The sequence below is a fragment of the Ammospiza nelsoni genome, chromosome 2, assembly GCF_027579445.1.
Source record: "Ammospiza nelsoni isolate bAmmNel1 chromosome 2, bAmmNel1.pri, whole genome shotgun sequence".
Lineage (NCBI taxonomy): Eukaryota > Metazoa > Chordata > Aves > Passeriformes > Passerellidae > Ammospiza > Ammospiza nelsoni.
The window spans coordinates 95,184,814-95,211,386 of record NC_080634.1 but is presented as its reverse complement, the minus strand read 5'-3'; the positions used below and the strand labels follow the sequence as shown (position 1 = coordinate 95,211,386).

Here is a 26,573-nt window from a genome sequence, read left to right as displayed (position 1 = left end):
ATCTGACTAATGGTAAAAGAACTGGAAATTAAAGTTCAAGCTGCAAAACATGAACATTGAGTACAAATTTAAAAGTCTCATCAGGATCTTCTTACATCCACTGGTACTTAATTTCAAAATGTGGTATTGAATTCAATCACAACCTTGGCAGCATTTTCTTTCATGCATGTCACTGGACAAGTGACAATGTATATATGACATGGCAAATATTTTCTGGGGAGATTTCCTTCAGGCTTTCTAATTTCCAACCTTTGTTCCTCTCTGTAAATAGTTTTTGCACAATATTTAGGCTGGCCACAAGAATTTTGTGAGACCTCTTCCAGTCAGCTGCAGTTGCAGGAAGAGCAAAGCAGGGACTGCCTATTTAGGTATATAACCTGACATTGGGAGCTTTGTAATTCAACTAAAGGGTGGTGGAAGTATAAATGCAATGAAAAAACTTATTGTTAATCTTCAACATACTCCATCAGCCTACTTTTTCCTTTTCTTTTCATGCACTGTCTCAGAGGTGCTGGCCATGGCATTCACACACTTAAGTGAGCCTCTGAGCACTGGCCTGTAAGTCCCCTGGTGGGTGACACGGGGTAACAGTGCCATGCTCTGGACTAGGGAAGAGGTCCAGTTTACCCTAGTGAAATGGGAAGGGCACTGCATGTTCAAGAGAAAGAACTTAATGAGTTTTCTGAACTATGACATGGATGATGTTTTCCCCTAGGCTTGCTTCTTTTTCTTTTCTTTCTCTTTTCTTTTTTTTTTTTTTTTTAGACCTGGAAATTTTAAGTCAAGCACAATTTACAGCTTTGGAGAATTCTCTAGAAATTCTGACCCTCCAGGAGCACAGACAGAGTAGTGCCATGCATGGCATGTGTCACACCGGGGTATTTGGGGCTAAGAATTGAGTCATGCTTTGTTTGACTAAACCTTTCAAAGTGATTGTCTTTGCTTAAATCTCCTTAGTGACCTTTGCCAAAGAGAGAATGTTCCTAGGTCACTTGCTAATGAAAAGGGGACATACTTGTCCAACAAAAGATCTAAGATAAAGAAAGCAGAGTTAAAGCTGACATGTCTGAGTTAATGAAGGTTAACAAAGTTAATTCAGTTAACAACCCAAGGTACTAATTGGCTGAGGAATTAACACAAACATTGTCATGATATTAAGTATTTCCCTAGCTCTGACTCTAGCCTTGTGTTAAACTAGTCCCATGAGGATCTATTCTCTTCTCCTCATATTAAATAACCCATATTCCTCAAAAAACAGATGACCAGATAACTACCAGGAAGGCATGGAGAAGGGGTGCTGATGCCCAATCCTCTTCCTTGTTTTCTATTCCTTGTTTATTTCTTCCTCCACACCAGAAGGAAAATGGGACTGGGAGCAGGAGAATGGTATTTGATGCAGAAGTTAGAGAGGTAACCATTCCATTCCATGAAATACCACCTTTGAACTGTACAGCTCTGCCTGGTCCCTATAGAAAGCCAGGCACAGATTTGAAAATCATGAACATAACCAGCCTTTTATCAGAAACTGCAATGAAAAGTTTTACATGTGTTCTACCTCCAGACAGCTGCCCTCTAAAGGAGGGTATAGGGGCACCAAAGAGACAGTTTACTTATCTCAGGAGGATGAGTGGGTTTTGGAATTTAGATTATTTATTCTGGCTTTCAGGTACTCCAAAAATAAGGTGACATTTTTAGTGCTCAGAATCCATGTATTCCTTTCTTTGCAGAAGCAACTGAACATTTATTTCTACAAATTAAATGCAACTGGAGCCAATTCAAATCTCTACAAATGAATGTTAATCATTTTTCGGTGTTCTTTGCAGATGTAACGAATATGTTTCCATCCTTTTTGAACCTTTTTAAAGGTTCCTTTCAGATTTGAGTGCATGAGGAACAAACTACCTTAAGCATTGAATAATGTTTAAAGGCTTTATAGTAAAATTGAAATATTTTTGATTGATATTTGCATGAGAATTTATACTTTTCTACCAAAAGAATCCAAACAAAAAAATGGTTCACTAACTCCATTTTTTGATGAATGAAATGTTTATTTCCCTAAAAAGGCAGTTTCATGGGGAATGCTCATAAGTATTTTATGAATTCCTATATACATAAGTTTTGAGCCATAGTAGATAAGAAAAGTGGAGAAAAAGTGGTATAAGAAAGATTTTCTTTTTCCTGATCTTGGAACTCACAATGAAAAATTCTGGTTCAGATTTAAGTCATTACTCTAGTGCTTTTAATCAGCACTGGATTTCCATTTGAGTCAGGCAACTCAAAAAATATGTCTTTTGGGATCTGTACCTCCACAGAATAAATTTTAAAGATTCTTAAAACTAAAAACTGCTGCTGGTAGAGGTAGATGCATTTGTACCAGCCAGTGGTGCCTGGCATAAGGAAATAAGCAGCTGCTTGTTCAGATGCGTATGCCTCCTGCCAACATGAGTTCTTTTATGTTTTAGATGTATTCATGTAATCTTTGTTTCTTCTCAGTTTGTTAATCTGAGAAGACATTGGCCTCTTGGCACCTAATAATCCACATGAGCAGGCTTGGTTTAAAAATAGGGATGCTGTATAAAGTCAGGTTTGGTTGTAAGCAGAGGGAATTCTCTTTCACGCTGACAGCTCAAACACTTAAATTCATGTTGTCTTTGTCACTGCTCCTAAACCATCAGTCTTGTCAAATCAGTCCTATCAGTAGAGCAAAAGATCCATACTGTGCAAGTGTGGATCATACTGTACATATTGGCTCATTCCTAGTCTTCCTCCAAAATTGAAGACTTGCTCTCAGTTCTGTACTTTGTTTGGCTGTGTCAGATTTTCAATATGGACTCATATGATGTGATACAATAAGATTTAAAGTATAAAACCTGCCCTAAGTGTTGTGACAACCATTGTGCATGGAAGGGAAGCAGTGTGGAAAATTGATTTGTTTTTGAAGCTACAAGTAAACTGTGCTTCAGTCATAGCAGTGGTTCAGGGTGTGTGGTATGAAAACAACTATAGCAGAGATAAATGTTTATTTTAGATAGCTGTTGACTATGAAATTTTTAAAGTGCATCACAAATGGGCCTATGAGACTAAAATAAATTTTTACTAATATCAGTAAGGCATTGTTCAGTGTCTTTGGTGCAACTTCCCAATCCAAAGAAATTAGGCTATCTTCAGGTTTCTTTTATTCAAGTCCCCACATTGCCCTCTTTCCACCTCAATGGCATTAAATGAAGTTGAACTCTTGAACAGGAATTGCATTCACCTTCCAGCTCTTTCTTTGAAGGCATGGGCAAGACTGTAAGTATTTTCTACTAAAAGAAGATAGTATTTTTTAATCAGCTTTGTGGTATGAATATATATGTGTTTGTTCATGGTTTGCTGTAGTTCTTCTCCTTTGTGAGATACTGGTGCTGTTCCAGCCTGGTCTGTGAAAAAAATCTAATTGCATTTTAAAAACAACTTTCATTAGATTTGACTTAATTTGAATGTCTTGGTAAATGGTGCTTTGCCCCATTTAAAACATATTTCTCCAGAAAAGATTGCAACAATGTACTATTAATGTCATTAGAGAAGTGAGTACATGCAAAACATGTGTGCCTTTGGTGATGCTACGTCTGGAACAATATTCAAATACTTCAGTTCACAGATCTCAGACATACTGTCACAATCCATTACTTAAACCTCCATTGTGTCATTTCAAAATTGTTTTTTCCCCTTTTGAGCCTTGTGATCTTGGCAGCCAGTGGGGATTATTTTTAAACAATGGTTGAAGTGGTGTGAAGAGCCAAACCAGCGCTGGAAGGGAGAATGACCAAGGAGCCCTGCATGCAACTCTTCAACCTCTGTGGATCCATGCATGTCCCATCATTTTCAGGCTCCACTGCTGAATAGAAATATTGTCACTAAAGAGGCAGAAATTCCTGCCATTAAATATCAGACTCCACTTACAATAAATATGGCCAATAAGCAAATTTCACAGTTAGTCATATTCTACTTGTTTGGAGTGTCATATGTTATGTTGTAGGAGAACCACTCTTGAGAAACCTCATTCCAAAGAAAACAGTTTTTTCATACAATGGCCATGAATACTGAAGTAGTGAATATTGAATTTGAATGCTAGTATCCATATGTTAATTTTCTGACCATATGTGCAATATAGTCACTGCTGCTGGAGTTTCTCTGTGTGGTGTTTCAGATGACTTTTATCAAAGAGCCTGGCCTACTGTGATGGACAGAAATTCTGTGTTTATTTTTTCTTTGAGAGACTGACTTTGTTGCAGGACTGATAACCTATCCAGCTTCATGCATCACAACTGTTCCTGTGTCAATGCTGTTTTATTGTTTTTATCAGGGCCAGCCAGGACTCCTTGGATCACAGGGATTCACTGGACCACCAGGATTGATGGGGATCCCAGGAGTGCAAGGTCCCAAAGGTCACAAAGGTGAAAGAGGATACCCAGGAATAACTGGACCCAAAGGAGAAGTGGTAATTTTTGAATATCAAATGTTTTAGCTAATAAGCAAAATGCTAGCAGAACATAATTTTAATTGTGCTGTTTCACTCTAGGGACAAAGAGGAGTCACTGGATTCCCCGGGGCAGATGGCATTCCTGTAAGTAGCGGGTTACTTCATCTCTAAGAAATCACCAAATGCAAATATTGCAGGCTAGCTTAAAGCCTTTGTACTTTAATTAAAATGTCTTGGTTAAATTCTGCATCAGCCACGTACACACTTTTCAGCTAAGGACATTTGCTGAAGTGAGTGGAACTGAAGATATACAACAAAAGAGAAGAATCTGTGCTCCCTCTCATTCCTCAGATAATTAAGTTCCATTTGCTTTGTCCTATGGAGAAATCCCCTTATTAAAGTGGCAGAAAAGGATAGAAATTTCCTGTGTCTCTAGAGGTTACCCAGCTAAGTGTGTTCTTTTGTAGGAAAGACCTGTGACTGAAGTGCTTCACAACTCTTAAGCTTGTGAACGAAGGACACAAGTTGATAATCCTTAATTATTTCTGATTTGCAAAGTTGGTATAACAACCAGTGATATTAAGAATACTAACTATGGTTAATTTGCTTTATAGCTCATATGGCATGCTTGAGATTGTCTTTAAAATCTTACTGAGCACTAAACAGTGTAAAACTTTGAGCAAATGGACCAGGTCTATGAAACTGAAACACTCAAAGAGGAAAACCGGGTAAAGTTCACAGCACAGTATTTTCCCAGCCTACACTTCTTTACATCTTGTGTCATAAAATAACAAAGAAATCTGAGTCACTGGAATCCCTGGACAGAGTTCCCAGGCTTGGGTTTCCTTTGTAGTTCTCTCTGACACTGGGGCCCCGCTTTGCAGCCCACACATCCACATCCACTCTACTTTCACCCTCTTTTGTTTCCAGAAGAGCTTCCTATGAAGTTTCAGGGATTTCTCTCTCACAATCTTCCTTGTGTCCCTCTTTCTCACTCTTTAAGGAAGAAAAAAGACCATATTTGCCATTTCTATTAACACTCCTGAGCCAACGATCTTGTTCATCACACTGCATCATGCTGAGTTTTTTTCTAAGCACTGACACATCCTGGGAAGCAGAGTGAATTGCTCCCCTGTGAAGCCCAGTGTTGCTATAGCTGCTTCTCTTACCTGGCCATGTTTTCTTTTTCAGCCCTGCCTCCCTGACCTCTGCGCATCCCTCTGTGAGGGATAAATACCTTCAGACAGAACTTGAACCTGCATTTTCATTGTGTACTCTCTTCAAGCTGCCTTGCCCTTCAGGCATCCTTATATTTTCCAACCAATTTTTTCACTGGCCATGGGAAGGCAGGTAGATAGACACCCGAACAAACCGCAATGGCACAGTGCTAAGATGTGGGGCTGGGAGCCAAGAGAGAATGGTGCCAAGACTGAGTCTCTTCTGGGATGGGAGTGCAGTATTTGGTGGAGCTCAGTAAGGACATGGATGTTCTTGTATTTTTTCTAAGCAATGGAGCAAAAGCAAAGAGAAAACCCTTGCTATAGATAAAGGAGAAGGGAGAAATGTTTTATGTTAGTTTCTGGAGTTTTGTGACTGAGCCTGCTGGAACAAAGAGCTGCTCAAGGGAAGATTTGCTTCTCATCAGCCTCAGTGCAAACCAGAAGCAACAGCAGTTGAGGTGAATGTAGGAACAGCAATGAAAATACAGTTTGAGACAGGAGTAACTTTTCAGAGGCTCTTTGTCAAGGTCTTGGAGTGCCCCCAGCTTGCTACCTTTGAGCCCTGCTGTTTTCTTCCATATTCACAGCCTCATCATGACACTCAGTCTAGCTCCAACAGCATCTTTGACTTTTTTCCTGGCTTGGAAGCTGTTCAAACTCAGTGAGGAACATTTCTTACCACTCTTCCAGTGTGAAGCACTGAAATGCTTACCAATCCCAGTTCTTGGTGGATCCCTGCACAGCAGCCTCATCTGGCTTAGTGCTCTGCATAACAGAGCCTGCATTGAACATAGCTTTCTTACCCTTTCTGAGAGGTCCTTCACTACTCGTTTTTTCATGCTGTCTGGGGCATCTGGTTCAAGCTGCAGCTATATTAAAAAAATGCACTGTCTGTTTCTGTCTTTGAAAATCCTAGTTTCCCATGGATCCAAGCCTTGGGCTTAATGTGAGAATGTCTAAATACTTCATGACTACAGGAAAAGGAAAACTAGAAACAGATGGATAGATAAACACTTTTTTTTTTTTCCTCAACAGGGTCATCCAGGCCAGCCAGGACCAAGGGGGAAACCAGGTCATGATGGCTGTAATGGGACAGCAGGTGACCCTGGTGACGCGGGAACCCCTGGATTCTCTGGTTTCCCTGGTAGCATTGTAAGTAGCTGGCAGTAAGTGAGTATCTGAAGCTAAGAGCATTGCTGGAGTGACTTTCATTCACACGTGGCTTGGGTTAATGGGACATCTCTTAACAAAGGGAATGTGTTTTGGCCCAGCAGAGCATTGGTGCAGAGTCAGCATGGACACACAGCACTGTGTGCCGTCACTGTATTGCAGCCAGGCCACAAGGTCTGCTCAGAGCTGTACCTGTCACACAGGTCTGGCAGAGAGATTGCTGTAGGAAAACCTGTACAGCTTTAATCAACAGCAGTTAGATAATATTAAACTCAAAATTTCTGATGAAAGTATCCTTTTCTTCCCTGCCCCATGGCCATAGTATTGGCTTTTCATGGTGAGATACACAGGATCATGCTGATGTGAGCAGTGGGGCTCCTGGATTTACATGGGCGCATGTCAGCCCTTGGAAGTGCAGCATCAGTTCTACCTAGGAGGTGCTGCTCCATAATACCACTCCCTGGTAATGGGGGGTTTCTCCCCAAAATTTAGAAATTAATTCTTTTATATGCTGTGAGGGTTTATACTTTTTTTTCTAAACCATAAATTTCCAAAGCTAGGCACAGTCTCTACCTCTAAACTGCAATATGTTTATGTACACTTACGAAAACACCAACAAATATTTTTCATTTCAGCCTTATCTGTTTACATATTAGCAGAGATGGTGTGTGAGCTCACGTTGTGTTTTGGTTTTTTGGTCACCTGCAGGGAGTCCAGGGGCCCAAGGGCCAGAAGGGGGAGCCGTACATAGTGTCGCCGGAGATCATCAGCCGACACAGGGTACGTCCTGAACTCCCCCAGTTACTCTTGCCCAGCGCAGTTTTTCACACACGTGATGGAGAGTAAATTTTTCTTATACTCTGATGGGCACAGCCCAACAGGCCCACTTTGATTTTGTGTAGACTTTGAAAGGCAGCTTCTGCTTTCTCTGGTTGCAGCAAGGTTTATATGATTTCCAAGGGAAAAAATCTGAACTCGGTTATTTCCAAGGAGTGTCATGCCATAGGTGAATTGCAAAGGCACTGTAGATGATATAGGTCAAGTATTTCCCTCTTTATTCATGACTACCTTTGTATCATGCATGGAAAAACCCTTTCTTTGCCATTGGTTTGTCCATTGAATGATTCTGGTTACTATTAGCATGTTTCTTGTAAAATTGTCATGCAAGTGTTTGATTGACTTAGGGTAAAATGTCCTTCAATATTTTACTTAGTTATTTAGTAAACCCCAAGTGTTCCAATGGCTGCTTTTACCGTGTCTAATCCTTAAAGCTTGTTTTGTAATCACTTGAAGCTTTTTCTCATATATATATATATAAAACCTTGCATAATTTGAAGGTATAAGAAGGAGATAAGGGATTACATATGTAGAGTATAAATCGTGGCTGATTGAGAAGCTGCAACTGAGCTAGAAGGGATCTGCTGACATTGTTTGTGTGTATTTTGTGCCAGCAGTAAGTGCCAAAATAGGTATTTCTCTTGACGTATTTGTAAGTTGCTTGTATTTTTAATGGAAACTTCTTTTCCTTTTAGAAAGTCTTCAGATCTGCACTGTTAGTAATCAGGAGTGATTAAGTAATGTTTAAGAAATTCTCAACTATATTGTGGCCAAGGATGGATACTGACACCTGTATTCATTTCAGAAAGTATTTGGTTCCACAAATTATTCTGTTAACTAAACCCAAATTAACTAGGCAGTTAAGATGCTACTCAAAATGATTGAAGGTGTTTGGCCTGAATAACACATTATTTATGTGTGTTGAAAGGTCTTTGGGCTAGAACATTTTTGGATCTAATTTCCAAAAACATTTCAGCATGTACTGAAGTTAAAATATGTGGTCACTGAAAACAGTATGTTCCAAATGCTTTTAGTGACTCAGAAGAGAATCAAAATGATTCAGTAATTCCCATGCAACTCACAAAAATGAGCTTGGACATTTCAGCTAAGGTTATAGCCCTAATTAAGCCACTGGTGAGATAGCATTTTTCTACAAAAAAATTCTATGTGGTCTGTTGTATAGTTCAGCCTTGTAATTTGGATCCCTAACTTCATTAGCCAACTTCGTACCCTGCTACTTTATTGCATGCATTTATCTATAGAGTATGAAATCTGTGTGGCCCACATTCAGCTATCTCAACATCTCTATGAGATGCATCTGTATGGAAGGGTTTGAGTATCACTGCATGGTATAATTAGTTGTTTAAATGAGAAAAATATTATTAATGGATAAAAATATTTTATTCAACTTTGTATATAGAATTTATTGGATTTTTATTTTTTGGATTTTTTTTTACTTCTTTGTTTTTGTTTTGGTTTTTTTTTTAGGGAGAGCCTGGGGATTCAGGGATCATTGGTTTTCCAGTAAGTAGCATTACAGTGGATGTGATAAAGTGTCAACAGTAACTAATATCAGAACAACATTTATTGATAGTTGGTGGATATTTTTTTATTTAAAGGGACCTCCGGGTACGCTGGGTATTCAAGGACCTACAGGTCCAAGAGGACAGCGAGGAAGACCAGTAAGTATATTAAAATTATGTTCTCTAGTAAATTAACCAAACAGAAGAATTATCTCAGCAAGTTCCATTATGTTGGATTGTAACCTAGGTTAGAAATATCAAGAAGGTGCCAATGAATGTTAGACCTTTTAAAAAGCACAGTGAGGCACTGGGAGATGAATATTGCATGAAGAGATAGGGGTGCTGTCAGAAGCTTTTGATTCATATTGTATTTTTTTAACCTCCTTAGAACATCTTCCTACACTGAGTTATCAGAAGACTTGGATATGTTACCTTTTCTGCTCACAAAGGATATGTATATTAGCTCTCTATCCTTCCCACAGGAGATTGAATGGTATTTAGAATGCGATTTTCAACTATTTTTCTGTGATTTTTTTTCCAAAATCATCATTTACAGCACTGATGTTGACAACTGTTGCACTGTAGTTCTTTGAGAAGACTATGTTCTCTCCAGATACAATTTCTACATTTCTTATTTCCATGGTTAATAGTTTCATGGGTGAGAAGCAGGTATTCAAATTCAATAGATCTCATTTTCTTTAAGCTTCTTTTATTTTCCTGTAACACAACTTTGTAGCATTTGCTTTTTTCATTGTTTTGTCAAAATTTACTTTGGACCTGCTTTACATCCCTGGTCTGAAAGGAAAAAAAAAATTAATTTGGGGCTTCTCACTCACAGCCTCCATAGCTCCATAGTTTTCAGGAACACTCCCCTCCCCACCAGCCCAAAAAAACCCAAACTAAACTAAACAAAACTAAACAAAAAAAAAATCCACAGTATGCTAAGCCTTTCAAAGTTAATTTCCTGCACTGGCCTGTTTTATCACCTGGAGTCAACTGCACTTTTTCTTTCTCACTGGTCAAAGGAAAATCAGTCCTTTACTTACTCTTTCTTTAGAGCAAACCCACGGAGGTTCATGAGCTTCACCCAGGAGCCCAGCCTGCAGTGACTCATATTCCAGTGCTCTTTCTGGGATGTTAGGAGTGCTATGAACTGTACATTTTTGGAGCCCCTGTCTTGGGGAGCTCCCACAGCCACATCCCTCTGGTTACCATATTGGCAACGTCTCTTCTGAGCAAAATGCATCCAGCTTTATTTACTGCCTCTGACTCTCCTGTGAGAGAGACCCAGCAGCACTTCCCAGGTGTGAGTTTGCATCTCTGCTCTTCTCTAAGAGCTGGGTGGTGCAGGAGGGCAGGCCTGGCTCCCCCAGGTCCCTGCAGGCTCCCCAGCCCAGGGGATACCCTGTGCAGCATCTGCCCAGTAGGTTAGGCAGTAGTTCACAAATTGCTCAAGTCACCAAAAGTGATTCAAAAGCAGGGTTTTTCAGAACAAAACAAAGGTATATAGCAAGGCAGAGATGCCTAAAAAGTTCAGGTCTCACCTGAATGTTACTATCTTTTCCTTGCAGGTTAGACTTGATTTTGCTTTATGCAGCTAACATCCCCTTTCAGGGCTCAGTAGGTGGACAGTTCCATCTGCAACCTTCTCTCCTTTCTGTGTCACTCATTCACCATGAGCTGAGCAGCTCATGCTTCTTATTCACCCCAGATTTCCCTCCTTTGACAGTTTTTAATGTGTAAAGTTCTTTGGAGCCTGTTAACTGCCATAGCTGACTGAACCAAGGAAAGTTGTCTCTTCAATTAATGGCTTTCCTACCTCTTGCAAGCCTCTGTCAGATGTACTTCCTGTTTTAGTTTCATTTGCCACCATCTTCCTTTGGTTTCATTCTGTACAATCCCAAATAGGTAATCTGAGATGCCAATGGTTGTTCAGGCCTTTTACAGACCAATACAGTAACAAAACTGCAGCCCACTGAAGCCCTTAAAGATGGGCTTAGCTTCAGGTATGGGCTTAAAATGTTGCTTAGTCAGGATCCAAAAGCAGAAGTTCTTATTACTTGGAAAAATGGGTTTTCATCAGATCTAGGCTGGGTAACTGTCAGTCTGCTCAGAAAGATCACAATGTGACTTTGGAAAGTGTTTTCAGAACAGTAAATAGAGCTAATATAGTAACAATGGCACTTGGGATGCTGAGGAGCACACTCCCTCCTATGTACTTATGTTTCAGACAGAGGGTAGCTAACCTCCTGCATGCATTGATTAGAAAGCAACAAGTAACTTGCTCTCCCCTCTTGTGCTTCCCCAGGGACCACCAGGACCCCCAGGGCCCCCAGGACCACAAGTAAGTCTTTGTGTCAGAGTTGTCAATGTTGATTTTGTGTTGGTGAGGTTTATCCAAGACCTACTTGAAGGCAGTAAAAGAAAGAACCATGGGCTGCACGAAAGACTGTGTAGCACAAGACTTTCTGTGTTGGCTGCCTACCATGGGAAGTTAATCTTACACTGGGATCACCTACCCTGAAAAGATTAGAGCCAGATTTAATTTGCTACTGTAGTCACAGTAGCTTCCCATGAACAGAGAATCGTTGCAGTCTTCACAATACTCAATTTTATCTCCATGGAAAAAATATATGACTTCATTGTTCCAGCCTATTTAGGTGTTTTTATTTAGCATTCAAGGCTATTAAAAAATCTTTCAGAAGAAATGCTTGATCTTTTCATGACCTTACTAAGTGGATGACTCAAAGAAGAACTGGTAGCATGGTATTTTAAACAGTTGTCTTTATAAAAGTTTGGGTCTGTAAAATTACTTCTAAATCTCTTAAAATACTTCAAGGTAAGCCTAGGCTATAGTTTGATTGTATTCTTCAGTGGTGTCATACAGATTGGTAAGCCTCAAAAGGCTTTTAAGCATGTTTAAATTTGAATTTTATATTAGATTAGAGTTGTACACTTGGTAAACATTGACCTGTTATTTTTGCAGGGCAACAGGGGACTTGGCTTCTATGGAGAAAAAGGTGAACAGGTAAAGGAAAACTAATGAATTAATATCACTACTAAAGGGCAGGTGGATGTTTTCTGCTATTTATAAATTAACATCCTTTAAATACTCTCTTCATTTGCAATTGCATTATATAATTATAAGAGAAAAATGAAGTATATAGGTCTGAAAGAATTATAATCTCAATAAGGGACATCATAGCTGAACTAACCCCTATATGTCTAGTTCTCTGTGTGCTCTCATTTACACTGACCCAGAGGTAACACTTCTGAAATTTACAAAGCCATGCCACTTTATGCAATGCAGTAATCTCTGCTGTTGTTCTGAAAACAGGCAGGGCAAGAGCAAGTTCTGCTATATGTTAACCCAACACAAAATTAATTTATCTTGCCACCAATTTATTTGGTATAATATATGGTTTAGAACCACATTCCCAGCAGGGGCAAATCTGTGCTGCTCCTTTGCAGTGTCCTAGAGCCTCTGCTGAGCAACTTGGCCAGGTATTAGAGCTGTTGGTAAATGTTCCTTTGGTAAATGTTCCTTTGTGTTTTCCCTGCAGGGCCCCCCAGGTCCTCCAGGTCCACCTGGGCTTCCTACAGGAGAACTGACAGGTGTCTCCCCTGACAAGCACAAGGTAACCAAGAGGGCATTTTTCTGAAATAAAAAAGGAACCAGGAGCTCTGCGCTACCGAAATGAAAATATTGTACAAAAGTGCTGTAACATATAGAACTTAAAAGACTTTAATATACCAGAAGAGAAATTTGCTACTTTCACAAACTTGGATCAGAACAAATTTATTGAAACTGTGGTGGCGATAGTAATTCAGAAAGTATTTCTCAAGTTTAGAGATGTCTTTGGCAAACTTGTTCTTTTTGTTTAAGCGTGCAGCTACTGGCCATCACTCACATCTCATTTTACAAGCAGAAATGCCTGCTGAGAAACCATTACTGTGTTTGTTTTGATAACTTATCTATGTGATGCAGATATTTATATACTTAGAGTTAAGGCTTATTCTTACATATTGGAGAAATCCCCACATACCAGATGCAGTTTATTCTCATCTGCTGCTCCTTGCTGGGAGCAGAGGCAGTCATACCCTGTATGTGTGTATTCTGTATCAGACACCAAGCTCCAGACCAGTTATTTTTCTTCCCATATTTGAAGTTAGAAAGTGTACATGGCTCATACAACTTCTGCAGTAAATTGCTATGATACTGGAAGATCTAAAAACACCTTTGATACTCTGCAGTCTGCCCTAAATAACATACATGCTGAGATTTCCATGACTAAGCAGATACCTACATTAAGCTACTTACCTGGAGAGCTGTTATATTCAATGGAGATGTCATCAATATAGAGTGGAATTTAGGCTTTGATTTGTCTTACCCTAACTGAAGCTCTTGATCAAATAATTCGTAGGTAATCAGTAGGTAAAAATGGGAGAGTGTGCATTTATTCATGGGCATTCCTTTGGCACTCACCCCCCAGACATCTCATGAACAACCCTGGAAAGAGCTGGACATTCCTAGAGACCTTTTCAGAAAAATGATCAAATATTTCCTTAAAAATCAACTTCAAAAACTTATCATGAAAGCATTGATTTCATACAAGAAATATGTGAATTAAGAACAGCACAAGAGGAGTGTTTTGTCTCTTGATCAGTCATTTTGTGTTGTATAAAAGTTATTGAAATGTAAGTGGGAATGCCAAACCTATCTGAATAGTTTTTCCTTATTGTTAGGGTGAAAGAGGAGATCCTGGACCAAGAGGAGAAGCTGGACTTCCAGTAAGTCATGTGGGGAAGAACAAAGTCAAATAATAATATTAGAGTTAATTCTTGTGTGCTCTTCACTGATGTGATGCAATATAGATATGGATCAATATAGATGTGTTATAAGCAGAGACACCAGTTCTAATGCTTCATAAAAACTGAACAGCTTGATGTGTAATAACTCCACACTACAATCAGTTGTTCGCTGACTGGTTTACTGAAATAAGACTTTTCCTCACATATTTTTAATTTTAGTTCTAATTATTAATAAATCTCTTTACTTATTCTTCTGATCTATGTTTTTAAATTTCACTGTATTTCATTCAATAGGAACATATTGTATTTTTAATCCTTTTTAGCCTACTGTCCAACACATACAAACTTTTTGCCTCATGGTTTTTTAAATCTGTTGAGTACGTGGGCAGTAATCCCATATGTTGTATTGTGTAAAGCTGTCAACCCAGCTTGACTGAACATGGTTTAGTTATAACTCACAGACAAGCTCTAGACTGACTAAATAGCTTTGCCATTGAGTGGTTCCTTTTGACTTCCCAAAGGGGTTTAAAACAGAATCTTTACTAAGCAGGGATGCCTCGCTGAGCATTTTGCAGAGCTTTATTTTCTCAGATGGTCTGGTCAGCAGCTCCACAAGGTTATGGGAGAAGGTCATATTGTGAGCCCTGATGCCCTCCATGTGTGGTTGCTAGCCTGTTGTTCAGCTGCTGATCATATTCCACACATGTAGGATATTTTTTTTCTCATTAGAAAAGCTATAATTACATGCTGATGTGGCAAAAGGGGATATGTGCTTCTCCCCTTCTTTTGTATTGTATAGTAGGATGGATAGCAGCGTGCCTGTGTTTGCCAAACAGCTCTCTGAAGCTACAGTTTGGGCATCAGCTGAGTTGCTTAATTGGTTGTATAGCTGAATAATTACTTTGGCTCTTCTTCAGAGCTGCAGACACAGAAGAAATAAAGGAGATGATAGGAGGGAGACACTGTCCTCCCTCTAATGGCCTGCTCCTGCTATTCTAACAAAGCAAGCATGTTACACTTAATTATAAGGACAACAGTTCTTTCACATGCAGCTATTATTAGATTATCCTTGTGTTACAATGATGCTTTCTTCCTGTTTAGCTTCCATAGACAGTGTTGCAATTTTTTTGTACATAATGAAGAAATACATTGAACTGACATGCAATCTTTCCTAGGGTGTTCTTCTCTTTCCCCTCCAAAAAGGTGAAGAAGGGGTAATGGGCTACCCAGGACAAAGGGTGAGTCCCTTATTAAAGGTGGAATTCACTCAGCTGAGTGGGTGGATCTGAGCTGAAAGTTTGCCTTCTGGAACAAAACACACATGAAAAAATCAAAGAAGTTACAGTGCTTCAGATCAATAGGTTTGGCCAGCTCAGAACTGCCTGAAGCAAGAAAGCAAAAAAAGCCATTTTGAAATGGTGGTGGGAGGAGGCCCCCACAGGACTCACAGGTGTGCCAAAGAATGGCAAGGCATGCCTGCCATCCCTGGGAAGCCTTGTGCATCTCTCACCTGAAGCTCACCAACCAGAGCTGCTGTCCTGGTCCTCAGCACAGACTGTCCTTCACTGTTCCCACCTGAGCTGTCTGCAGACCATGGTTAACAACATGAGTCTGACTTCACTTACTTGTGGACTCAAGCAAAAGTCAATGTAAATGCTTCCTTGTAGTATCTCTGACTGCTTGTTTTGGAGCAGTGTTTCTGAAGTGCTTAAATGGAGTGAGAACAGTACTGAGAATACATTTTCTTAAAAAATCTCAGTCATCTTTATAATCTTACGGTCAATTTACAATGTATTGATTAAGAGAGAAAAAAATATAATGCCAGATTAGATTTCAGACTTATACTGTTTGCACTGATTTGTACTGTTTTCTATTTGAAAACATATCTGGAGTTTCAAGCTGTTAGATTTATTTTATCTAAGAAATAATAATGGTTCTTTGCCATTAGAATGTTAGAATGTAATTTTATTTTGTTAATTGTATTGTACCTTCATAGGGACTGCCTGGCATCACTGGTTTTCCAGGACTCAGTGGAGAAAGAGTGAGTATTTCATACAAGACTGTTGTTTCTAATACTTATGAAGACAATCTGTCTGAAAAGTAAACTGTAGAGGACAAATTCTGCCTACAATTACACTAGCTGTAGTCTAACAAATATCATCTGGGTTCATCCATCATTCTAATTTTGGGTCAGTTATTTTTCACATCAGTGAGGCAAAAAAAAATTACCCTATGATTAAAGTCCAGTTTTGCTTAAACCATGAGCATCTTTTGAGACCATTACAGGGAAGTACAACTTTCATTGTTCTAATTACTGTGATTATGATTTCTGTCATTTTCTTGCTACAAGCAGAAGTTTTTTTGAATAGCTTTCTGCAGATGTGTTTGAAATGTATGGTTATCTTGGATATCACAAAGAGAGAAGAGATGGAAACTGATAAATATACCAGTTTAATCTCTGTCCCCATGGAAACACACCCAAATATTTAAAATAGCATTCTGTCAGACAGAGACTTTCTGTTTGGTCTCAGAAAAAAAGGCTTCTTCAGTCAGCATTAGAAATCACTTCCATGAGGTAAATAGCTGTGGGATGCACGATTTTTCCATGCTTTGCCATCTTTAGTTGTTTAAAGATTTGTCCTGCCACCAAGGCATAACAATAATAACATGAAACACATGGGACATGAAAGTACACGAAATCTGAAAAATAACATTTGCACAGCTATTCAGTCTGGTGGTGTGGAAGGGAATTGCTATTAGTAATGCATACCAACATGGAGAGGCTGATGCAAAACCCATTAAAGCCCACTGGTTGACCTTACCATGGGTTCGTGCTGCAGTCAGAAGTGAGCAGTGGCTGCTCCTTTTTGAGGATGAATCTTGGCAATAATTGTAGCAGAAGGTACATTGGTTTGGATGAACTATCATTGTATAATGTATGTGTGAGGGGACACCCTGCTCCATGTGCTATTCACAACCTTCTTTTTGCTGATTTTTGAGTGATTTTATTCTTGAGAAAGAAAGAAGGATGATTAGGTCCTGCTAGCACACAGATGAAGTTGCAGTTGAGCAGAAAGCTGCTGGTTTTGCTTTTAGACCGCCAGCTCCACCTAGTGTAAAGAGATTTTACACCTGATAATCAGGAGGCTCCTTTTCCAATGGTGAAATGCACACTTGCCATTATGGAAAAGCCTCTGAAACGTGATCAGGTTTGCAGCCTCTGATTGAGAGCTGTGGTTCTTCTGGTGCTTCAAACCTACTTCAGGAGTGACTTACAGAGCTGGTTATTAACCCTGAAGTTCTGGATAAGAGTTGTACCCACTGTAAAACTTGAGGGATACTGAGATTATAAAAAACTGACTAATAAGTGTGAATTATACAAAACTACTGTGTTAATTGACATCTGTTGTTGATCTGGCCACTGTTTTCTACTAAAAGCACACATTTTTAACACCAGTCTCTTTCCAGACTGCATATAAATATTTCCTGTAGAGAGCAAAAGTTGTCAAAGAGCTGAGTAAAGCACACAGAAGAGATGATCTCATCTGGGTCAGCATCTCTGAAATCCATCTGTTTCTGAGTTCTTCTCGTTCATCCCTTCTTCAGCCAAACAGTCTCCAGCCACCTGGAAAAGAGCAAAAAGCACCTATGTACTTCAGTGCCATTTCACTGCTCACTGTTCCCATTCCAGTGAAAATATGTCTACTTGTAATGCTTCTGACTTGTTTAGTTTTCTTGCAGCAGGCTGCTGTGGTCTGGCTGCCTAGCCCATGTGTCTCAGGGTCAACTGGCATGGAGGGGATCCCCTTTTCTCCTCCTGCACCCTACAGCATCCATGGAATGGTGTGAGTGTAGGTGCTCCTTCCATGTGCACCACTGCCAGGGTGACAGAGCCTGCAGCACAGCAGGTCCCTCTGGCCTTTGCCAAGAGTTAGGCTTAGTCCAAGACAGCAAACCACAAGGAACCTTATTGGTGTTACAGGAATTGCTACAGACCAAATAATTTTAGTCTCTCTCCGATAAAGGCAAAGTCAATTGTTTCTTGTGTATTACAGGGTATTCCAGGATATGATGGTCCACCTGGTGGTCATGGTCCCAGAGGAAGCAAGGTACTGCTTTACTTTGACTTGCCAGAAGCAATAAGTCAGATTGTCATTTTGCCTTCTTTCCTTTTCTGTCATCATGTAGTAGCAATTGTGTCTGTTGCCATTGTAGAACCAGTTATGTGGTTTGTTAATTTGATATCTTTGAGGTTTCTTAAATGTTGTGTCAGTGCCTTTGGGAGTTTGGGGTTTGTGTTTCATGGGGATACCTTTCCATTTTTAAAGAAATTCTCTATAACAATGTGCTTGGGAGTGATACTTCAACTTCTGTTGACAGGGGGAGCCTGGCGAGATGGGTCCTCCAGGGCCAGATTCCTATTTCCCTTCCCGCATCCCGAGGAAAGGTACATCTTCTTTGCTCTCATTGTTTATCTCAGCTGTTTTACTGCCTTCTGCATAGATCAAAAGCATGACATTCTGAGAATTCAACTCCTAAAAAAATGTGTTTGCTAAAGTGTTCCGGAAGCTGTAATTGCCTTCCAAGAGAGTGCCCTAATCATCTTTCTGCAGGCAGGTGGTTTCTTTGTCTCTCCTGCTGAGCTGGATTGCTATACAAAAGGCTTCCATGCATGCCTGTATCCACAGAGAAGAAGCAAGCAAAAAAGCGTGTGACTTTGTTGTCCAGCAAAAGGAAGAATGGGAGTCTGTCTTCTGTGTCCTGTTTCAGACTTGGGATAAAGCACAGTAGTGGCAGCATAGCAGAGAGCATTCTTATCATCAGAGAGAAAGAAAGAGAGAAAAAGAAAGAAAGAAAGAAAGAAAGAAAGAAAGAAAGAAAGAAAGAAAGAAAGAAAGAAAGAAAGAAAGAAAGAAAGAAAGAAAGAAAGAAAGAAAGAAAGAAAGAAAGAAAGAAAGAAAGAAAGAAAGAAAGAAAGAAAGAAAGAAAGAAAGAAAGAAAGAAAGAAAGAAAGAAAGAAAGAAAGAAAGAAAGAAAGAAAGAAAGAAAGAAAGAAAGAAAGAAACCTACACATTAAAAAAGCCTTGAGGAATATAAGAGTATTTTTTTCCTTTTTAAAATTGATAAATTTCCTTTGCGATCTTTTCACTGTGCTTGTAGCACCCAGTGTCAGCTGTTCTGAGAGCTGTGGTGGCTCTGCATGGCCAGACTAGAAACACATAAAAGGTGATAGCAGTCTGCCAAGGCCAAAACTATTCAAGGGAAGGTGCCAGCAAACAGCAAGAGTGATCACATGCCATTGCCTTGGCCTTTGTCCTCATACCACAGAGTTTACTTGTCTTGTTGTAAGCCAGAGAGACTAGCAGTGAATGGCTCCCTTCCTCCCAGAGAAAGGGGGAAAGAGGCCCAAAACATCAGATCACCCTGGATACCCTGCGAACCTTTTAGAAGCAGGAGGGACTGTGTAGAGATAGAAAGAAGCAGGCAGAGGGCTGAAGACACCACCTGTCCTCTACTATCACTGATCTTTGACAAGAGTATGATACTTTCTGCAGGCAGTAGCTGGGCTGGGCCCAGATGCTTTTGGTAGTGGGAAGCAAAGGAAAGCTCACATGTCACACATCTGTTACAGCAGAAACTTCCTGCAGGAAAAAGAGGCGCTCTCCTCAGGAAGCTGCTCTGCTGTGCTTCCCAGGAGCAATGTAGCTCTAGCTGCATATTAGTAAAAGGTGAAAGACACTATCCTGCTTCCTGGGCTTGGTGGCTCCACACCACTCCTGTCAGTCTAAAGCTACATTAGAAACTGTTGTAAACTCTGCTGTTCCAAAGCACTTGAAGATTCTAATATTTGCTTTTTTACAAAGAGCAGCATCACACTAACACATTTTGTGGAATTGGGGATGTCTTTCAGGTGCAAGAGGTGATCCAGGCTTCCCAGGTGCTTCTGGACTCCCAGGAGACAGAGGAGACGAGGGAGATCCTGGATTACCTGGTCTTCCTGGATTTTCTGATGGTAATGCCAGCAATACATGTTCTAACAGCTTAACTTTATAGGGAGTTTGACTGATACAGTGGGGAAAATCTTTGTGGTGATCATGTGATACACAGTGCAGAGTAGGAGATAATAACTGGGGGGGGGCAAAGAATGGGAGGAGCATTTTCCTTTGGACCAGTGGGACTCTTGCAAAACTGCTGAAATAGAGATGATGACAGAGGCTTTTTCCTGTAACTGCTATTGATTTGCTCCAGTGAAAAGTGCAGTTACCATTTTTGCTCCGTGCTAACCATGTCTATTTTTCCTTGCATGTTAATGCAATTGTATGAACTTTCTCTTCTGTTACATCACAGCTCTTTGGGCAGCACTGTTAAGGAATTGCTCTGAACTTCTTCCCTGGTTCTGTTTCAGCGGATGGGGATAAGCCAGGCTTGCCTGGAGAAATGGGACCAAAAGGTGAAAAGGGTGAAATTGGATCTCCTGCTTATTTTGCGGGACCGCCTGGGCTTCCAGGCAAGGATGGCTCACCTGGAATTCGTGGTCCACCTGGTCCTGTTGGAGCCCCTGGTAAGTGCTAAAACAGATGATGAGAGCTCTCAGGAACATCTTAGATTATTTTAAAGACAGCTGCTGGCAGGGCAAGGTGAGACATTGGCAGAATGAAATGAAATGAAATGAAATGAAATGAAATGAAATGAAATGAAATGAAATGAAATGAAAATTAAATGAGAGGTGGGGAGGACACACAAAGAAGTCGTGTACACTCATCGGTGAAGAAAATGTTTGTATGATTTTTAGACAGTCCTGGCAACATTTGAAAGACTGGAGGAAAGGATGTGCAGGAGGTGATCCAGAGAAGGTTATTTGTGCTAATGCAGAGTAGGTTGGGCTGAGAGGAGGAATTCAGTGTTAGAGAGGGCAAAGAATGGTGAGAATTGTCTGTCGCAACAGATGGAAGTTGCTGAGAATGAGTGTGAGAAGCTGTCAGAAGATGGAGAGAGGAAGAGAGAAGGGAGTACATCATAGCAGGCTGGGTTAGACAGGAAGTGACATTAGGAGAAACGGGAAAATGTGTTGCAGCTCAAAGAAATAGGAATGAAAGAGAAAAAGAGTAAATCCACAGTAGATGAATTTATATTTTTATTAAATTAAACTTCTAGGTCCTCTCTTTGGATTAAAAGGACGAGAGGGAGCACCAGGTAGATATGGTGTGCAAGGTTTCCCTGGGCCAAGAGGACAAAAAGGACCTAAAGGTAGGTTATAACAGATAACTCAATGGATGATCCGCTGTTATGCATTATCTAAAGCCCCAGTGTGTTCAGTCTGGGTTCACTGAACTGTGACATGCATGAGGACTGATGAATTTGATCTGGGGCTAACATGACAAAGAAATGTTGTATTCTTGTCAGAAAAAAAAAAAAAGGAGTCATTTTCTCAAGTATTTGAGAAACTGCTCAAATATTCTCAAGTCTATATATAAGAAGGATACAGCTGCACATCTCTTTGTTGTTGATAGAGCTTTCTTTCTTCTCATTCCAAATTTTTCCTTAGGTGAAGAAGGGGATTGCACTACATGCCTTTTGGGTGAGGAACTCAGAAGGGGCTCTACTGGCCCCCGTGGCCCTCCTGGCTTTCCAGGAACCCCTGGCCAGCCTGGAAGCAAAGGAGAACCTGGTGATCAAGGACCACATGGTCTTCCTGGCTTCCCTGGAGCAAAAGTGAGATCGTTGGGGTTTTCTTATTGCTTACTTTTATATGCCAATTTTAGATGAAAAAAATCCAAAACCTCAAGCTATTCTCCATGGGAAAATTATGAAAAGTATTATTTTCCCTTCCTTCCTTCCTTACTTCCGCCACTTCCGCCACTTCGGCCACTTCCTTCCTTACTTCTGCCCCTTCCTTCCTTCCTTCCTTCCTTCCTTCCTTCCTTCCTTCCTTCCTTCCGCCACTTCCTTCCGCCACTTCCTTCCGCCACTTCCTTCCGCCACTTCCTTCCGCCACTTCCTTCCTTCCGCCACTTCCTTCCGCCACTTCCTTCCGCCACTTCCTTCCGCCACTTCCTTCCGCCACTTCCTTCCTTCCGCCACTTCCTTCCGCCACTTCCTTCCTTCCTTCCGCCACTTCCTTCCTTCCGCCACTTCCTTCCGCCACTTCCTTCCTTCCGCCACTTCCTTCCTTCCTTCCACCACTTCCTTCCTTCCGCCACTTCCTTCCTTCCGCCACTTCCTTCCGCCACTTCCTTCCGCCACTTCCTTCCGCCACTTCCTTCCGCCACTTCCTTCCGCCACTTCCTTCCTTCCGCCACTTCCTTCCTTCCTTCCGCCACTTCCTTCCTTCCGCCACTTCCTTCCGCCACTTCCTTCCGCCACTTCCTTCCTTCCGCCACTTCCTTCTGCCACTTCCTTCCGCCACTTCCTTCCTTCCTTCCTTCCTTCCTTCCTTCCTTCCTTCCTTCCGCCACTTCCTTCCTTCCTTCCTCCACTTCCGCCACTTCCGCCACTTCCTTCCTTCCGCCACTTCCTTCCGCCACTTCCGCCACTTCCTTCCGCCACTTCCGCCACTTCCGCCACTTCCGCCACTTCCGCCACTTCCTTCCGCCACTTCCTTCCGCCACTTCCTTCCTTCCTTCCGCCACTTCCTTCCGCCACTTCCTTCCGCCACTTCCTTCCTTCCGCCACTTCCTTCCTTCCTTCCTTCCTTCCTTCCTTCCTTCCTTCCTTCCTTCCTTCCTTCCTTCCTTCCTTCCTTCCTTCCTTCCTTCCTTCCTTCCTTCCTTCCTTCCTTCCTTCCTTCCGCCACTTCCTTCCGCCACTTCCTTCCGCCACTTCCTTCCGCCACTTCCTTCCTTCCTTCCGCCACTTCCTTCCTTCCTTCCTTCCTTCCTTCCTTCCTTCCTTCCTTCCTTCCTTCCTTCCTTCCTTCCTTCCTTCCTTCCTTCCTTCCTTCCTTCCGCCACTTCCTTCCGCCACTTCCTTCCGCCACTTCCTTCCGCCACTTCCTTCCGCCACTTCCTTCCGCCACTTCCTTCCGCCACTTCCTTCCGCCACTTCCTTCCTTCCGCCACTTCCTTCCGCCACTTCCTTCCGCCACTTCCTTCCGCCACTTCCTTCCTTCCTTCCTTCCTTCCTTCCTTCCTTCCTTCCTTCCTTCCTTCCTTCCTTCCTGCCTCCCTCCCTCCCTCCCTCCCTCCCTCCCTTCCTTCCTTCCTTCTACAGAAGGCAAAAAATTGCTAGAATGGAAGTGCAAATTTTGAGAAGAGTAAAAGATTTCCCCATAAACCAAAATCCACCTCCCACCTGAAGAAAGCAGAACTCTTTCAAGCTGCTGTATTGAGTGTGATCTGACCAGGGAAGGAAAACAACTCTAGTAGTAACCTAAGGTTGTTGCTTAAAGGATGCACATGTTAAACTGATAAAATGTAAGGTTCTTGTTCACAATATAGTCTTTCTAAAAAACACTGTTCAATAGCACTGAGGAAAGGGCTCATAACAGCTTGTTTATAGGTGAATCATAGAGGTGCTGTACTGTGTGGTGTGCTCACTGCATTGTGGCTCCTCACAGGCAGAACTGGCTTCAATCAGCCACATCTCTCAGGATTTTAGAATAAGTCCTTTGTAATGCTGACCCAGAAGCTGATTTTATGTATCAAAGGATTGCAGAATGATTTTGGTTGGAAAGGTCCTTAAAGATCACTCAGTTCCAAACCCTTGCTATGGGATGGAACTTCCTCCACTAGACCAGGTTGCTCAGAACCCCATCCAGGTGTTCTTGGCCTAGAACATTTCCAGGGGTGGGATATCCACAACTCTTCTGGGTCTATGTACCTGCTTCAGGGCCTCACCACCCTTACAGTAAAGAACTTCTTCCTAATATCTAATCTAAACCTGCTGTCTACCAGTATAAAACCATTCCTCTTTTCCTAACACTACATACCATTGTGAAGTCCAAAGATGTCAGAGCAAATCTGACTGGTTTCAGTTGGTTCTTTAGGCTCTTCTGGACAGTAAAAAAGCCAAGCTCACTCACAACTATCTAAAGTTTGGAATTTTTTAGAATTAAAAAATAATACATTAAACATTTACATTATTTTGGCTCTATTAAAAAAAAAAAAAAAAACAGAAAGGGTAGATTTTTTGCGAAAATTCAAAATACTTAAATACTTTTATGACTTTCTAGAAGTCACAAAAAATTTGACAGAAATATTTCCAAAAATATAATATTGATACTTTGGTTAAAACTTTGTAATTTCTACAAAGCTTTTTTGCTTTTGAGATTCTTCATCCCAGAATTTAAGTTACTGTAGAACAGAGGGAAGTATAAACATGTACACACATAGCACAGCAAATTCAAAAAGTGAAACCATGTAGCTTTTATATTCTTGTCCATATATTGGGGCAAAAATCACTCCATAATTTTTTAAGCATGTTCAAAAAGCTACATGTGTGGATGATAAATATAATTAATCTTGATGAGATGTATGTCATTTTAATGAAAATGAAGTTTTATCCTAAGCAAAAGGATTTTTTTTCCCTGTGGACAAAGAGAAATTAGAACAGCTGTAAAATATTTTGAAAATACCTCTGTGCTGAATTGTATTATACGTAACAACTAAATCTTGAGAAAAAAAATAGCAATGTGAAGATCATGCTATTAGTGCAGTGTTAATGTAGTAATTCAGCATTATGTTAAGTTCTTGAGGTTTCTTTTGGCCTGAAAAAAATCAATGTCCAAAAGAAACGACTTTACCGTAGAGTACAGATTGGCTTCAGTCACATTAAAATGCAGTTTTCAAGTATGTCCCAGGTAAAGCAGAATGCTTATAATCAAAATTAATCTCACTCTTTTGACTAACAGAAGTGCAAACTTGCACTGTTGTGGTGACCTGCAGCTGAGATACAGTTTTTACACATGCTTTTCACCCAGAATGTCAATAAAATACAGTGGTGCCAAAGGCACACTTTTAAATAATATCTGGCACAGGGATATTTTAAGCAAAAAATAAATTTATCAGGTACATCCCTTTCATTCAGTGTCTGCCCTGGAATTCAGTAAGAGGTGGCTGAGGCAATCCTGACATGCACGGCTTATGTTTTAGTGAACATGAGTGTAATTATTCAGAACTAAAGCTAAATGGCATAAAACAATCACTAGTAAATGGCTCTGTAACCTTTGGGCCTTGGCACCTGCCATGGATGTGGATTTAGTTCTGTGATTGCCAGGCTCTTGGCCAGCAGCTGGAAATTTCACTTTCAGATGGGCTGTTCAGGAGGAGGTTCCAGCATTGTGCCAAGGAGTCAAGAATGCCAGAGACTGGTCTTTACCTTCCCCACAGTTTGTCTTTGCAAGAGAGAAGGTTTTTTCTCCTTGGAGATTTTCAGTGCATGGCTAGGCAAGGCCCTGGGCAACCTGCTCTGTGTCCAGGTGCTGGGCTGGGCCAGAGACCTCCAGCCCTCCCTTCTAACCAAAGCCTTACCACCCATCTGTGATTTGATTAAGTGATTTGATCCCTTAATCCCTCTATGCCCAAATTGTTGTCTGGTAAATGAAGGTGATGCTGCTTTTCAGCCCCAGAACAGTGCTTGAATCACAATCCACTGCCAGCTGCAAGATTGTTCTCCTTGGGAGTGGTGCACAGGAGGAATTGCACATCAGTAGAACCCTAAGTTTTTTCCCAAGGTGATAAAGAGTTCCTTGGGGCATTTTCTTTAGTGGCAAACACTGAGTAATTCACCAGGTTTTCTCCAGTGCAGTTCTGCAGCAGCAGTCCTGCAGAACTCCACAGCAGTCCTGCATTCACCTAGAAGTCCTGCAGGACTCTGGCTCATGGAAAGCCACAGGTGTCCCAATCCATCCTCATGCAGAATCTCCTCCACCATGCCATAGAGACCCTGGTCCTAGATAGAACATATTAATAAAGGTTCTGCAGAAGAATGGGAATACTGAAGAGGAAATCATTCGTGGAAAGTAACAGGAAAGAAGTAAAATTTAAGGAGGCTTTTTTTTTGTTTGTTTAAGCAGTACAGTAGAAATGCAAATCTTGATACTTACTTCTTAAGCAGTTCTCATTTGTTTTGGGTTTTCTTAATGTATGTAACACCAGGGATATTCGGGTCCGGCTGGATTTCCTGGACGGAAAGGAGAAAAGGGAGACTCTTTACACGTAACTACAAAAGGTAGAGTGAAAATTCTTATCACCTGTATTTTTCCTATTATTTGTAGTATTAATGAAAGATTGGTCTCACAATGGAATGTCTTCTTTAGGCACCAAAGGGATCCGAGGAGACCCTGGGCTGCCTGGAAGCAGAGGTGAGGATGGTTTCCCAGGCAGAGATGGACTGGATGGTTTACCAGGACAGCCTGGCCTTCCGGTAAGCAGCAAATACAGCAAACACACCAGACCCAGCTACTCATGCACTTAATTCTGAGGAGTTGTGATCACCAGCCTGTCCTTCTCTCACAGATAATGACGCAGAACTAGACTGGGTTTGCTGGTTATTGATAAATTAAGCATCAGGTTTACTCTCAAGGATTTTTAGAAAAATCTTTCACTTTCA

At 41.0% G+C, this 26,573-nt stretch overlaps 1 protein-coding gene across 1 annotated transcript in view; it reads left to right on the top strand.

Annotated features, from left to right (window-relative positions):
* Window positions 1-26,573, top strand: part of COL4A2 (collagen type IV alpha 2 chain) — a 145,098-nt gene that overhangs the window by 87,224 nt on the left and 31,301 nt on the right. Inside the window, exons 5-24 of the mRNA XM_059467171.1 lie at window positions 4,346-4,480; window positions 4,562-4,606; window positions 6,718-6,834; window positions 7,561-7,632; window positions 9,178-9,213; window positions 9,309-9,371; window positions 11,521-11,556; window positions 12,199-12,240; window positions 12,776-12,850; window positions 13,959-14,003; window positions 15,200-15,262; window positions 16,021-16,065; window positions 18,080-18,133; window positions 18,405-18,471; window positions 19,936-20,037; window positions 20,431-20,586; window positions 21,180-21,272; window positions 21,571-21,737; window positions 26,120-26,192; window positions 26,281-26,387. Of these exons, the coding sequence (XP_059323154.1) occupies window positions 4,346-4,480; window positions 4,562-4,606; window positions 6,718-6,834; window positions 7,561-7,632; window positions 9,178-9,213; window positions 9,309-9,371; window positions 11,521-11,556; window positions 12,199-12,240; window positions 12,776-12,850; window positions 13,959-14,003; window positions 15,200-15,262; window positions 16,021-16,065; window positions 18,080-18,133; window positions 18,405-18,471; window positions 19,936-20,037; window positions 20,431-20,586; window positions 21,180-21,272; window positions 21,571-21,737; window positions 26,120-26,192; window positions 26,281-26,387 (1,593 nt within the window). The remainder of the gene's footprint in view (window positions 1-4,345; window positions 4,481-4,561; window positions 4,607-6,717; window positions 6,835-7,560; window positions 7,633-9,177; window positions 9,214-9,308; window positions 9,372-11,520; window positions 11,557-12,198; window positions 12,241-12,775; window positions 12,851-13,958; window positions 14,004-15,199; window positions 15,263-16,020; window positions 16,066-18,079; window positions 18,134-18,404; window positions 18,472-19,935; window positions 20,038-20,430; window positions 20,587-21,179; window positions 21,273-21,570; window positions 21,738-26,119; window positions 26,193-26,280; window positions 26,388-26,573) is intronic.